The sequence below is a fragment of the Tachypleus tridentatus genome, chromosome 13 (genome assembly GCF_004210375.1).
Source record: "Tachypleus tridentatus isolate NWPU-2018 chromosome 13, ASM421037v1, whole genome shotgun sequence".
In the NCBI taxonomy this organism is placed as follows: Eukaryota; Metazoa; Arthropoda; class Merostomata; order Xiphosura; family Limulidae; genus Tachypleus; species Tachypleus tridentatus.
Genome location: NC_134837.1, coordinates 156,646,881 through 156,662,749, shown reverse-complemented (window position 1 = coordinate 156,662,749; position 15,869 = coordinate 156,646,881). Strand labels below are relative to the sequence as shown.

At 30.0% G+C, this 15,869-nt stretch overlaps 1 protein-coding gene and 1 pseudogene across 9 annotated transcripts in view; one reads left to right on the top strand and one right to left on the bottom strand.

Annotated features, from left to right (window-relative positions):
* The window catches only part of LOC143239881 (plexin-B-like), a 172,414-nt gene extending 166,478 nt beyond the window's left edge, over positions 1-5,936 (top strand). For all 8 annotated transcript variants that reach the window (XM_076481492.1, XM_076481495.1, XM_076481491.1 and 5 more), the window contains 5 exons: positions 419-594; positions 1,330-1,638; positions 3,321-3,461; positions 3,684-3,758; positions 4,499-5,936. In XM_076481492.1, coding sequence (XP_076337607.1) covers positions 419-594; positions 1,330-1,638; positions 3,321-3,461; positions 3,684-3,758; positions 4,499-4,606 — 809 coding nt within the window. In that variant the 3' untranslated portion in view covers positions 4,607-5,936. The remainder of the gene's footprint in view (positions 1-418; positions 595-1,329; positions 1,639-3,320; positions 3,462-3,683; positions 3,759-4,498) is intronic.
* Positions 5,937-6,367: 431 nt separating this feature from the next.
* Positions 6,368-15,869, bottom strand: part of LOC143239880 (plexin-B-like) — a 225,267-nt pseudogene continuing 215,765 nt past the window's right edge. The window contains exons 28-37 of the transcript XR_013021422.1: positions 15,496-15,562; positions 13,757-13,903; positions 12,904-13,057; positions 10,905-11,090; positions 9,858-10,033; positions 9,229-9,389; positions 8,706-8,853; positions 8,189-8,329; positions 7,707-7,781; positions 6,368-7,500 (exon numbers count right to left, since the gene is read on the bottom strand). The product of XR_013021422.1 is annotated as a plexin-B-like (transcript). The remainder of the gene's footprint in view (positions 7,501-7,706; positions 7,782-8,188; positions 8,330-8,705; positions 8,854-9,228; positions 9,390-9,857; positions 10,034-10,904; positions 11,091-12,903; positions 13,058-13,756; positions 13,904-15,495; positions 15,563-15,869) is intronic.

The following is a 15,869-nucleotide window of genomic DNA, read 5'->3' as shown; positions in this document are numbered from 1 at the left end:
ACAATCTATAAGAATTATGAATATCTTTAAATAACAATTAAAAGAAAATAGATAGTTCACCTGTGACATTATAGAAAATATTTTATAGTATACTTCTGCATTACCAAATGAATTTTGGTGGATGTTTAAATTCATTTCCAAGAAATGTAGTTTTATTCATAACTTCCTGTGGTTTAACTAAGTTAGCAGCATCTTGGTACTTATTTAAGTGCCAGTTGTTAGTAATAATATTGCTTATGATTATAAATGTTTTTAATATTTCTTGAAGATGTAAATTAGAAACTAGTGGCAAATTTAGACTGTTTATTATCTAATTTTATATATTTTGCAGGATTAACTTAAATTTATACTAAAATGTATTTATAAAACTAGACAATTTCTATGTTAAAATTTATTCAAACTTTCTTTTATGTCATAGATCATAGTGATGGTATCATGACACCCAATTCTCCAAGAGGTCATGAAAAGATTCCTGGGTTTCGTTACTGGCACTTGGTAAAGCCTGCAGATGAGCCTCTTTCAGAACAGCAACAGAAAGATCATTGTCACAAGGCAATCCCAGAAATATTTCTTACCAGGCTTCTGTCTACAAAGGTATAGATCAATTTTTCTTTTCAATTCCAATGCATGACTTCAAACTGCTCCATTATGTCTCAAGCATAATAAAATAAAAAGTGTGTAGCTGAGTTTATAATAATTTACTTGATTAGAGCTGTTTTAGTTTTTCTTTCGGAGTAATTAGAAGACTAACTATGATTTCTTTAATGTACTCAGGCTTATTCTTTTGTAGCATACAAGAATAATTTGTTTTCCTGGTTTTAGCAAAATAAGAGCACTGTTTTGAATGTTGGTAAGCTTAGAATAACCAAGTGCTAGAAATACATGAGAATAAGTGGTTAAAGTTTGCATTGCAGCTATGTGTCTATACAACTAACTAGCATACTTGCACAATTTAGTATCAATCAAAAGAAAAGACTATAAAAATTATGATGCAGTAGGATTAAAAAGAATTTCATGGAGAAAGAGATTTACCTAATTATGCAGAAATCTTTTTGCGATCTGAATTTTATCTTGGTTTCAGAAAGAATTAAGGGGATAGCCTAAACTGAAAGCTTTACTTATCTTAAAGCATTTTTAGGTGATTTATTTCCCTAAGTAAAAATCTTATTTCTCTTGGCCTACATTTATTAAATGTTAATATTATATCCACAGTAATATCTTCTATTTTTCAAAGTACTTTATGTTTTTTCTATCCATTTATAAATCTGTGATAAAATTGAGTTTTAAATAGTTAGAAATTGCATAATCAAAACGAATGTTTTTACTTAGGGAACAGTGCAGCAGTTTGTGGATGATTTTTTCTCCACTATTTTGACAGCTAATGAGCTTTTACCAGAAGCTGTCAAGTGGTTGTTTGATTTGTTAGATGATGCTGCAGCCAAGCATGGAATATCTGACCCTGAAGTAGTACATGCTTGGAAAAGTAACAGTTTTCCACTTAGGTTCTGGGTAAACATCATGAAGAACCCAGATTTCATTTTTGACATTGAGAAAACACCCACAGTAGATTCATCTCTATCTGTGATTGCTCAGACCTTCATGGATGCTTGTTCAACAACACAACATCGTCTTGGCAAAGTAAGAATTTCCTTGATATTAAGAAATAGCTTATTTCTATCACAACTGTTTTTTGATTGAAAATATTATTAACCTCTCATAAAAACATTTGTTTATGTTTGAAATATATAAAGCCTTTGTAGATAATTTTGCATTAAAGATTAAATCTAAAAATTATGAACTGAAGTATCAGTAACTTTAAAATAAACTTATTCTGGTGAAAAAAAGTAAAATTTTAAACAAAGGAGAGATGTGCAATCCTTTATCAAATGGTTGCAAATATGTTTTTAAAATTACGAGTGTTTGATAAAATCCTTGTGAACATGAATTTTGGTAACATTACAAATTCTATATGCAAAAACGGCTCGTTTGGGTTGAGAAAATATTTTATGTAGAAGAGCGAACAACGTTTCGACCTCTTCTTCGGTCATCGTCAGGTTCACAAAAAAAGAAAGAGGTAACTGACCGGAAGCTGACTACATGTTTGGAAGGGGTTGTGTACCTGAGTGTCAGAATGTACATACTAAGAAACTAAATAAACATAACCATAAAACTATACTCACCAGATAAAATTAACAATGAATTAGACAAAATAAAACAATACTTCATCAACATCAGTAAGTTTCCTCCACAAACTGTAGAAAATATTATACGCACACACCTAGACAGAAAGCAAAATCAACCAACAAAAGTAAATATATCTCACAAATTAAAAAATCACGAAACCATATACTGCTGCATACCATATATTCCGACATCAGCAGACAAATAACCAACATTTGGCAAAAACTAGTAACAAAATATGACATTCCAGTTAATACCAAATTTATTCAAAAACCAGGCACAAAACTGAGGTCTATACTGTGTAAAAACTACATTTGACTAACACACCACCAACATTATTTATAAAATACAATGTGATAACTGCCACAACTTCTATATTGGAGAAACAAGTAGAAAAATGGAAACCAGATTCAAAGAACATAAAAAGTCACCTTCACACGTTTTCAAACACTGCAAGTCAAATAAACACAACATAACCATAGAAAACACTCAAATACTAAATAAAGAAACAAACATAAACAAATGCAAAATTAAAGAAGCCTTACTTATACAACAACTTAAACCCAAAATAAACCAATATAAAGGAATACCTTTATACCTATATTAAATAAAATAAAATAAAATTATATATTCAAACATCTAACACCGCCCTCTACATTCCGACACTCGGTTACAAACCCCTTCCAAACATGTGGTCAGCTTCCGGTCAGTTACCTCTTTCTTTCTTTGTGAACCTGACGATGACCAAGAAGGTCGAAACGTTGTTCGCTCTTCTACATAAAATATTTTCTCAACCCAAACGAGCCGTTTTTGCATATATATTTCTCTAAAAATGGGTTTCCTCGACATTACTGATTATTACAAATTCTAAAACACCTACAGATATACTAATAGTTTTTCAAAAATTGTTTACATATTTGTAATAATATGTATAAATTATGAATAAAGATTGCAATACATAAACTAGAAATGTTGAATCATTACACACATTTATACTGTTTCTAAAAATGAACTAATCTTTGAAATATAAAACATATTTTATCATTTTGTGGTGGTTCTCTTTCATGTCAAAAACATAACTTTCTCTCTAATTTCATAGATTTAATCAATATTACTAAATTATCATTTTTACTCCCCAGGATTCTCCTTCAAATAAATTACTTTTCGCTCGTGACATTCCAACTTATAGACGGATGGTGGGAAAATTGTACCATGATATTTCCTTGCTCCCTACAGTTTCTGGTCCAGAAATGAAAACAGCCATGAAAAATCTTTCAATCGTAAGATCATAGTTTTCCAAAACCACCTCATATAGTACTATAAAAATTTAATCATAAATGAAAAAACAATAGTAAACAACACTATTAATGTAAGTTGGCATTGTTGCCTGAAAGATTATTTAAAAGACTTAGTTTTAAATTTATTTTGTAAAAATGTATTTTACAATTGTTTTTATATTAATGAGAACATACAGAGCACCAGGAAATATTTTTGTTATGCAGGCACACCAAGGGGAGATAGAAGCTATAAATTCCCTGAAAGAACTCTATGGATATATTATGAAGTATAGTGATCAGGTGAGATGTTCTTCATAATGGCAATTCACAAAAAAAAGTTTAATATGTTGAGATTTCTATTCCTTTCAGAATGCAATTGTGACGTTCAGTTAATTATATATATCACCAGAACTACTCTTTAAACTATAAAACTTTTATTAAGCCAGTGTCACTATCATACAACTATACTCCATATGACAGTTTTAGTTAATAATTGATAATTTGTACTGTATTACTTATTCTTTGGAATATCATTTGAAAATAAGTTATAATCATTTGTAATATTCCTAGCTTGCTCATTTCCTTAGTTAAGTTTTTTCTGTTGTTGTTTAAAGTGTTTAAGCAAGGTATACATAGTTCTGACATCAATAGGAACTTTCTGATTAACTTGCAACACCAACCTGGTTTGTGTTTTTTGTTTATTTTTACTTAAGAATATTTATCCAGTATGTCTTAAAAGTAACTAAGTCTTCAAAATGTATATTGCTAAATTTGTGTAAAGGCTCTTATTTTTCAATTAAGATAACAATTGTTTGTGCACACACACATAATCTCTCAAAAACTAAAACCAGGGCATAAAACTGCTTGAAAATTGGTTTTTGGAGATAGTTATCATGTAATATATGAACTAAGCATTTGACTATAGCAGTAGTACCGAGATAACAGTGAAGTTACTATGTTACAAAAAGGTTTTGGTTTTTGTACAGCCCTACTATCCTTCTTAACAAAATTTGTGTTGACGTTTCTATTTCAACTTCCAGGTTTTTGAGGCACTCCAAACAGATTCTAGCTGCCAGAAGTATGACCTTGTTTCAAAGCTCGAGACAGTAGCTTGTACACTAGGTGGAGAGGAAGCATACATCTGCTGAAAAAAGAAAGTACTTTCATGTTTCCAGCTTTCTGCACTTTAAGCTGTGTCTGTTTCTACCAACATGTAGCTTTTAAGAGAGTGTGATAAATTCTCAACTTGCCAGTTTAGTAGCGTGCTTCAAAGTAATGCTTTACCTCTTTCTTAGCTACCTTCCTAAGTCAGCAAAGTACTGACATTTTCAGGCCCTTTCACAAAATGTCCATTCCTTGAAATAGTTGGCATCTTACTCAACTACAGCTTTTTTTGTTTTATCAGCATTGCTCAAAAGCTTCAACATAGAAGGATTATCTTGTAGCACTAAATTATGTTGGCTAAATTACACATGCATAGTGCACTAGTTCCTTGGAAGAGAAGTATACCGCATAAAATGATAGCATGGCTTGGTACTGTTTTAACATGTATTAAGATACACAAACTCCATGCATTTAGTCATTGGTCTTGAAGTTGGCCAGGTACTGTTTGTGTCACAAATGTCAGTATTAGTACTGTGAAGACAGAAGTGTGGAAAATTTGCTTTAATCTTTGAATATAATAAACTCTATATAAAGACTCCATTAATACCTTTTGTGTTTGTCCTGAGCTAGAGAATTGAAGATAAAAGTTCATTATTTTTATGTTCTATCCAATCCTGTAGGAAAACAATTGTGTTGAAGTGTAGTTTAATATTCGTGTAGGGGTCTGGCTTGTTGCCTGATGATGATCCAAAAAACCTTACTTTAACAGATGCTGTATATTATAATTCATATACAGCAACTTGCCAACTAGCTATGCACAGCAAGCCCACCACTCAGAAGAGGAACATCTCGCAGCATAGTCAAGACCAGACTGAGCCTGCCTTAACTTTTTCTTCTTCCAAATCTCACTTTTGTTTTTATTAGGATACAGTTGGCCCTAGTTGCACTATGCTTATTCCTACCCTGTGTTGTTACTTTTTAAATTTCTTTATTGCATATCGCTCATAGCAGCGAAGGTAATTGCCAAATATAAACAGGGTATGATTCTTAACTTGTTCTTTTTAAAATGGCTATTTGTTTAACAGAGGATATTTGCTAAGTGATTTTATTGAAAAAACAACAACCTTCAAATGGGTTTGGTTCTCTAGCTTGTTACTTGATGTACATATATTTGTTAAGTGTTAAAACTCTTGTGTGATTCTGAAAAATATAGTCTCTTCACAAGTACATTTAACTTGTAGTACATACCCAGACTATGTATAAATTATCTGTAATATTCTAATACTGTGGCAAAATTCTCAATGTGGTAGTTTATGATAAAAGAATTTCATAAGAAGGAAAGGAAAAGAATAAATAAAAAATAATCTTTAAAAAGATTGTAGTAGACTTTCTCTTCCTTTTTACTTTATAAAGACTAATCCACACTATCGAGTGATTAGGCTTATTTCTATTCCAAATCTTAACTTCTACATCTCATGCATTAACAGATGACAAGATCCAAATCCATAGAATAAACGTGTTTTTATCAACACTTTATTAAATTCCTGAACTGGTACAGGATGATGGTATATCAAAAATACTTGGTGTGAAGAAGAAACACATTTCTCTTCTAGGTCTTAATAGGATTATACTGAAAACTTCCAGTTCAAAAAGTAATTAGTATTCATAGTACATCTTTGATTACCTAATAAATACTAAACACACAAACTATATGCTTCTGCCACATGTCCAGTTCTATATTTAGTCCAAACGTTGGTTGGTATTTTGGAGTAATGTTTATTTCTCTGCACTTAAAAAACCATCAGTTTCTTGGTGGTAGAAATTTTAATCTCTAAAACAATGATTTACATTATTTTTGTGTAAGTTTAGGGGATTCACTATAATGTTATTTTCCACTTAATATTCAAAATATTGTATTCAGCACAAGGAGTTATTTAATTTGAAAGCAAAATAACTTTTATATTGCCACATGTATGCTTTCTTCACAACTTAACGTTTTTAGCAAAAATCATGCAAGTAAAAGGTAGGACATTTAACTTAAAGGTAATTTACACAATTCTCATACTACATAAATACACTACAGTTCACAATATCACAGTCTAGGCAACAGTAGCAGTGGTGGTTGGCTTGTTCATACTCATATCTAGTCTGTACAAAGTTAATGTGTAGGCCCCATAACCAAACGTTGCAAAATCTACATTCTACAAGCACCAATTCTGACTTGCAAGATAAAACAGTATAACCACATTTGCTGTGATGTTGAAGAATTAAACAGATATTCACTGTACTAACACAAATGGGTATGCAAAGTTAAAAAACAAATTACAATTCTTCATCCAACAATCAGTTTGATGTTGGTAATTATGTACATTTTTTTTAAAACCCTGTTTATTTTTTGTACAGGCACTAACATATCCTAAACAGTTTTCTTTATACACATCATAACACAAGTTTACAAATTGACCATATAATCTCCTACAACACCTGTATGTTGATCGCATCTTTGGCTTGAACTTCTGCAAAGTTACTGGAATGATGACATTTTATACGATTTCAGAACATTCTTATCATACAGATAAACCAAGTTTTCCTCAGTTTGCATAGCTAGCAATGATGACCACAAAATGCCTCCTCAGTATAGTCAAACTTTCTAAGCACTCAGTCTTACTTTTGTGGTAAATGACTTACTTTTGAGTTTCTTTCCTCATTTCCAATTCTTGACCTTTACCCTTTTAAAGAGTAAAGTATACATGGTTGTAAACCATGATTGATATTTTTCTCCTGGTTTGATAACACTGAATATTTTTGGCACTATTTATTAAAAAGCTCTTTAACAAACAGAAGTTTCTTCACCCTCCAAAGTGCATGCAACTGTCTCCAGTTTGTGGGCCAAATGAGTTTGTTGACAACAAGGATCAGCTTCAAGAGCTTCAAGAAACTATAAAAGAAATAAAGGGCATCATGTTGAAGCAATAAAAAGGAAAAACATGGGATTTGTACCATAAGCATATTTTTAATGTCTTTAAAACATGTTCAGTTTCTTTAGAGTTTGACATTAAGGTAAATGGATTTTTAATAGAATACATGATATTAATCTACTCATCTTTTAGCAAAAACATATAATATCTTATACTTTCTTCTTACCTCTTCACTATACTTTGCAGCATAAACATAAAGCTCTTTAAGAGCAGCCAAAGTATAGAATTCTCCTGAGTGAGCCTATAGAAAAATTATGAATATCAATTTGACCATAAAACAGCATGGATTACACAAAATTAAACACTAACATATTTTTACTATTTATTCTCTAGTGCTTCCCTTCTTGAAACCAACATACCTTTGTATATTTCCTTGAAATTCATAATATACCAATGAGAAATGTAAAGTTTTATCGTACTGTTAATTTCTTAAAGAAAAGAAACCATCAGTTGTAATATTAATGCAGTATTAATTTATAATACAACAAATTATATCCCAAAATAAATTTCCAAAATAATGTAGCTTATGATTTTATAATTTCTCTTATTTTACATTACCTACTTTATATAATAGTGTAAAAGATAAAATGATGTGTGAAGCAGGAAAGATTGTGTTGTTTATGGTACAGAAGGTGTTCAAATCCTTACTAAAGACAAAGTTTGCATTGTTGCACTTATTTCCTGGTCTGTTATTGCTGGTAATGAAACAATATCTTGGTAATATTTCATCACCACTTTCTTGTAAGCTGGGATGTCTCGAGCAAACAGGAGTTTGTTAGAAGGGGAATCCTAAAAAATAGGAAAAAAAAAGTCAGACAAAGTAAATATTGCATTATAAAGTAACATTATTTTCGTGATACTGAATGATATATTCTTACTTAAATTTGTCTAATAGTACATTTTATTTATTTTTTATATCATCATAATTAATAGACAACATATTTTACCTCAAATATCAAACACTTTTTCACCCAGTTATATTTAACTATTGTGTTGCTTACAAATTAATTTCAAAACAATAACATTGCAGAGTTATTATCAAACCATACTGAAATTACTGTAAATTGCACTTAGCACATGAAACCTTTGCTAAAATTTGTTATAACTTTAAATGTTTAATAACTAGGATATTATAGTGCTAATGGTTACAAAAATACAAGACTACCTTCCCAAGTCTATGATCTGTTGTGGAGCATGCATCCATAAGAGTCTGGGCTACCACAGACAAACAGGAATCCAAAAGTGGAGTTTTGTACACATCTAATACAAAGTCAGGATTCTTCACAAGGTTTACCCAAAATCTTAGAGGAAGACTACAAAAAGCATAAATTTGAAATTAACCAGTAAATTGAAAAGGTCTATTTATAACTGACAAGTATAGCTAACCTAGAAACTTCATACAAGGATAATTTAAACACAAGTAAATAAGTTTATCAAGATTCAGTTTTCTGGAGTTATTCAGATATTCAATAATGTTGGAGAGCATTCAACTTATGATTTAATATTGATAGCAAAGAATAATACTTTTATGTTTTAATTTTGACACTGTTTATGTGTAGCTTTGTGGGTGAAAATACCACAGCAATAGACAAGATATCACATCCACAGAGCTTTCAGTAACAAATGACACTTTTGCTATTCATCTGTTAGTCTAAAATGTAGCAATTACTTAAAAAGGAAGCATATACCTATTACTTTTCCAAGAATGCACAACTTCAGGATCTGTGATACCATGCTTAGTTCCTCCTTCATCCAGAATGTCAAATAACCATTTGACTGCTGGTGGGATATCATCCGTTACAGTTAACACTGTGGTCAGGAAGTCATCAACAAAAGACTGGACTGTGCCCTTAAATATAACATTTTAAGGATTTGAAAACACTGCCAAGTGAAAATTATTACATTTTACATTAATATAAGCTGTGCAGGTAATTCAGTACAAAAGTATAATAATATTTGCTTGAGATACTGTTTTACTATTTAATGTTTATATAAATGTTTTATGCATTCATTATTTTCCTTCCAGTTATACTTAATACGAAAAATATGGGAAGTTACATGTATATATATAAACATATTAATGATTAATGTTCTTAGATTTCAGGTACTTTATACTAAACATTTAATAGATTTATAATATTGCAAAATACTAATTCACAACTGAAGATAACTAGACATTATTTGTTTCTTGCACAAAAAAGACCCCAATTAAATTCTTAGTTTCTTAAAAAATTTGAATAGGCAAGTAAATGAATTATTTCTATTGCTCAATTGAAACCAGTAAGATTGTAAATACAATTATTTTTTAAATTCATACCTTAGTAGACAGCAGTCTTGTGAGGAATATTTCAGGAATAGCTTTGTGACAGTGGTCTTTTTGACTCCCTTGATGGTCATCAATGGGCTTTACTAAGTGCCAGTATCGTATGCCTTGTTCTACATCAGAATTTGAAATAATTGGTGATGTAGAGTTCAGTGATGTGCTTCCAGTGCCTGCATTGATACAAAAAAAAACAACAAAGTTATGCAATGTCATTCAGTTTTTGTGTGTGTTTGTGTATGGAAATACTGGAACAAGTAATGATTTACGTTTGTTGACCACAGTAAACAAATACACATAAAGAATAATTTAGATTTGATGCCTCATAGGATCCTAGTTAATCAAGATTAATTCTTCTGGAATCATTCACATATTTAATGAGATTAAAAAGTATTCAACTTAAGATTTTATAGCGATAAAAAGAACACTACTTTTATGCTACTATTTTATACCTGTCTCACTTCGAGCCTTCCAGTGTCACAGTGCTATGTCTGTTGACTTATACTGCTAGAAATCATGTATGGAAACCCATGGTGGACAGAGCACAGATAGCCCATTGTGTAGCTTTGTGCTTAATAACAAAAATCAGCTCTCTTGCAAGACATGAAAATTTCTTCCAGAGTCTCAAAACAAGCAAAACTATACAATTTGGTTGTTATATTAACTATTCTACAGGGGCAAAATACACAGCACAAATTTACTGTGTCCCACAGAGAGTTACTGTAATCACAGAGAAGGAAATACACTAGATTTTCCTCCTACAAAGTGAGTTTGCTAGGAATGACATTGTCTACTTTCAAAGGTTTGCTTGTTGTTTTTATGATAACACCCGTTTTTTTGGTACAGAGTCTCATAACATCTGATTTATTACTATAATTCAATAAACATATATGCAACTTTATACTACTGTTCAGAAAACAATAAGTTATAAAATGTGTGAAAGATTTTGTATTAGGATTCTATTTGTAAATTAAAAGTTTTCTTTGCTTTGTGTAGAGTACAAACTAGGATGAAATACAACAGAAAATAAAACCTCTGACTAACCCTTACAGTTCGAACTAAGACTATCATTTTGTCTGCTGACTAGGCTCATCACAGCGGACTCTGTCACCCCATAATGTCGGAGTGTGTTAATCCTTTTCCAGCCACTGACTGTTTTAGTGGTCAAGTCCTCATCTGCAAGGATCAGTTGGCCACCTTTTCCAGATCTCCATTCTGGTGTATTCAGAACTATATGGTTCACATATATAAAACCATTTAAATCAAGCTGTCGAAACAATTACTACAAACCAATATCCTTATTTTTTGCCCTCAGGTAGAATTAATTATAAGAAATATTCACCAGTTTATTTTGTTCTAAATAATAAATATTCTTCTCAATCTTTTATGAAAGAACAAACTTGTCATAACTGCTAACCAGCAGGAAGGCACCCAATTAGCAGCACCTGCATACATGTTCTTAATCAAACAGAAAGATTTATCATCAGTTATACCCTCATAGAAAATAAAGAGCATTTTTAGTAGCATATGTGGTTTAACTTGGGGTTACAGCCTGGCATTATAAGCTACTAGTTGGAAAAAGTGTAACTGTCACAGTAACTTTTCAGAGCTAAATTCAAAATTTATTAAACTACTTTATCATCAATGTATGTAAATAATCATGACATCAAAACAGTCTACAAATATATAATACTACGATTTTATTTCTTAATTTTAAAAGTGAATATGTAAACTAATTTTCTATCTGTACTTCATGGTTTTTCTGAAATGTCCACTTAAACATATTGTCTTTCGAAAAATATCACCAATTCTCTCTGACATTGATATTACATTATAACTAATATGTAGAATATTTCAACTTAGTGAATTGTGTATAATGTTAGCTTGTTCTTATAAAAGCTTTTGAAGTATTAAGCCTAAAGATTCAAAATTACTAACAGATAGTTCACCTTAAAAATGATAAGAATTATATTAATGAAACTTACATTTCAGTTTGAAGACTAACTAAACTATCATAGTTATAGTAACAACAACCCTAGCTAAAATTAGGGTTAACTTTTATCTACACTTCAGATCTTTACAAGAGGGAATCATCATTAGAACAGAAAATTATCAATAACTGTGGCACTTGAAATTCTTTTAGACAGGATTAGAGTAAATTATTCTATGAAACCTTTTTTTTCTTTTTATTAACTACATTTTTGTGCACCAGTAACACCAAGCATGTGATGCATGTATATCAATTCCATTTTATTATTCATCAGAATCTCTAGTAGCCAGCCTACCCTCAAATTGAAATTCTTTCAGGCAGGTTTAGAGTATATTAAACTACGAGTCCTTGGGTGTGGTCAAAATACAAAAGGTTTGTACATGAAAAACACAGAGCCATTCTACAAGCCACTACGCCTTGGATAAAAACACAACACACACAAGTACCAAATTCGTTTCTTATACATATTTTAACTTACTGTTATAAAAGTAATTAAAATGTAAAAATTTGAAACTTATTATGTTGAATGAGAAAACAAAATGAAACATGTCTCAGAAAGGTATATACCTAATTCACTATTTGCTTTAAATATTATTTGCAATATTTGCTGCTGGGTCTCTATAGTTTTATAATGCATTTTTGGTAAATAAAGCAATAAAAACAGATGTAAACTCTTAATAACTTGAGGCTTGGAATTTTCTGTAATGACCTACAGTCATTCCAGGATGGAAAAAAAGATAATTTAAAATTAAATTTTTTTTGGTGGTTATATAATAAGTAAAATGAACTGAGTTAGTACAGCGTTAAGATTAAAGAAACCGCAACAAAATGTAAGTTCTACTGTAAATAAATTTTTAATATTCAAATAAAATTTTCTATTTTAATATGAATATTAACTTGAAATTGAAATTATATCACTGAAAACCCATAAGAAAATAATTAATTTATGTTTTAAGAATTATTTTAGATATCACACCCAATTTTAACAGTTAGATACATTTATAACTTTTCTACACACATCAGTTTAATTCCATTTTACTTATATTTACTTACCTAAGTCAACGTCATGTACTGAGGGACGTAGTGAAAACGGTGTATTTTTATACAAAGCATCTAAAACTTTAAATTTTACTTGGCTAATAGTATCACAGTCATTGACTCGTAGTTGTAGTTTCTCTTCTTGATTCTCTTGCACAATGTGAATGATCTGCTCATAAACAGGTAAAGGATCAAGGGCAAAAGATAAATAAAAATAAGATATATTTATTCAAATCTGTTACACAAACTTATAAAAATTATTTTAAAATAATAAAACTAGTGATTAAATAATTACCAATATTTTTGTATATCAGGAACAAGGAGTATTATCTACATATACACAATATATGAAATTGCAGTGGTAGAAAGAAGTGGGGAACACTTAAGTTAAATAATGAATATATTTTGGTACTTTGTTAGATAAACACAAATAAAACTATTATTTGACAAATTATATATACTACATTTTAGATAAATGTAAATTAAAATTCAGAGAGAGAGACAGGTATCCACTCACAACAGAAAACTTGTGTAAAACAAATATAACTGAGGTATAAAACCAAAAAGTATCAAGTGATAAATTAATGAAATACTACTACAGCTAACTTCAAAGGTAATAATAACAAGAAAAATTCACAGACATGGAGCATAAATATAATTAATTTCACCACACCAAATGTAAGCTTGCAAGAGAGAAATATGAAAACTACTATAACAAATAAAAAATAAAATAAAATAACAATGATAACGATGATAATAACAATAATAATATTATTATTTTTTACTATATTTATGAAGCTTTGTTGAAAAATAAACACCATACTGAGATTCTTTAACCAAAAGGCTAGAATATAAATTTACTACTCACCACTGTAAAATACTCTACTTGTTCACGTAGTAAGCGCTCTTCAGAAAGAGAGTATCTGGCATCATGGGTAATGGCATCAACAGGGCCTTTCTCAACTTGGTACTTTACAGCACAGAATAAAAGAAACAGTGCTCTTCCTGCTCGATCCTGCACAAAAAAGTGGTATTTCACAAAATTAAATTTAAACTGTCACTTCTTTGTGACTATTGTCATGTAAAAAGAATGTTTTTATATGTAACTCTCAGTATGTTGAGGTGTAGCATTTTTAAGGCAACATTAGTGTATTTCTTCAGCAGACATCTATCTCTATATTTTATAATTCCATAATATTGTAATTATCAAATTTGTTAGAATCTAAATATTTTAAAAGCATAAAACATGTATAATATTCTAAAATATGCATATATTATAGTATTTTCACTATATGTGGCATTAAAATTGATATTTCACAAATGCGTCATAATATCCTAATTGAAGTCCATATCCTGAGCATGCCATCACTCAAGACGCACATAAACAAGCAATTACACCACTATATTTTCATTATGCTTATCACTTTCTATTTTAAATCTAACCATAACTCAGAGCAGATGAAATTGTTTATGGAAATGGTAATGCATAATTTATGAACAATTTCTAGGCAGAAGTACATAAGTAGAGCAGAAGCTTTTTTTTTTTTAATTGGTAAGAGGGAGAAAGAACCTGGATTCCAGTACAATCTTCTTTCTCTCAGAAATACTGATATTTAACTTCTATTAAGTTTCATTTATTAATATTTCTCTGTGGATAAAAGATAAATTTACATATTTACAATACTAAATTCCAGAGTTCAATTCAAAGCAGTGTACAGAGTACAGACACCCCATTGTGTAATTTTGTATTAAAATTCTAAATAGATGAACATTTATTATAGTAACGCAGTTGTTACATTATGCAATCCTCCATGTACTAAAAAATGTTGACCCATCTGTTGAATTAATAATTAATTTTTATGTAACAGTACTATGTAACTTTTTCTAAAGCTTATAGTTAACTTTAGTTTTTGTACATATTATTATAAGGAACAAGATCATCTTCTGTCGTTTTGCACTTATAATGCTCAGTAAATACACATCTACACTAAATAGAAAAACTCATTTGAAGGGTGTCAAAACATAATTTCTCTTTTTAATAAGAATTTATAAATCATAGCACCTTAAAATCATTAGCATGAGAAAGAAAATGCATTCAAGGCAATAATCTGTGAAATATCTATCTCTTATAAACCTTAAGGCTCAGAGTTGATGGGGATAAACATACTATGCACCCACATTTTCACGGTGGAGGTCTAGCCTCCTGCCCCTTGATTCTGTCACCACTGAGTGCACATACACATAGACTACGTAAAGTGTTTTTATGTACAAGTTCAATTGATTCTTAATTTGTAACTGAATAAAGAATGAAGTTCATAACAAATGTTATTTTAAAGAGTTGTAATGATGTTACAAATTTTTACATAAATTGTTCAAAAAAGTATTTTATACTCTAAACTACCAGATAGCATTATTTCCAGAGTTAAGGGCTTTCATTGTTAACAGCAATCTAGTAAGACAATCAACTGGCTGCATTTTATTTTTCAAAATTAACTTGTTTTAACTTTTTCAAATTTGAATGTTTAGAACTTTTAAAAATGTGCAAAACAACAAATTTAATGATGATTTTATTACAATTAAAAAGAACAAAACTAACAGACCTCTTACCTTTAAATAATCATACATGTTGAGTGCCATCCAATTAGTCAACATCTTTTCTACTAATGATTCAGTTCTGTAACATGTTGAAAAAGAAACTGGTTTTATCAAGTACTTTTGTTAATGCATAAAATAAGTCTTAGACTCTTATTTTGTCTTTTATTGATATTGTGCTCAAAACTTACAAAAAAAAACAGATCAGACCTCCAATCTAGTGAAAAATAAATAATGTGGAAATATAATTAGAGGCACAAAACTTTAGTTACAAATTTCTTCGATTTCTTAAAATATTCTGAATATTACATGAATGAATAAATAATATTACAGAGCTGTATTACAAAGTGATATCTGAGTGCTAAGAAATGTATATTAAAGAAAACTGA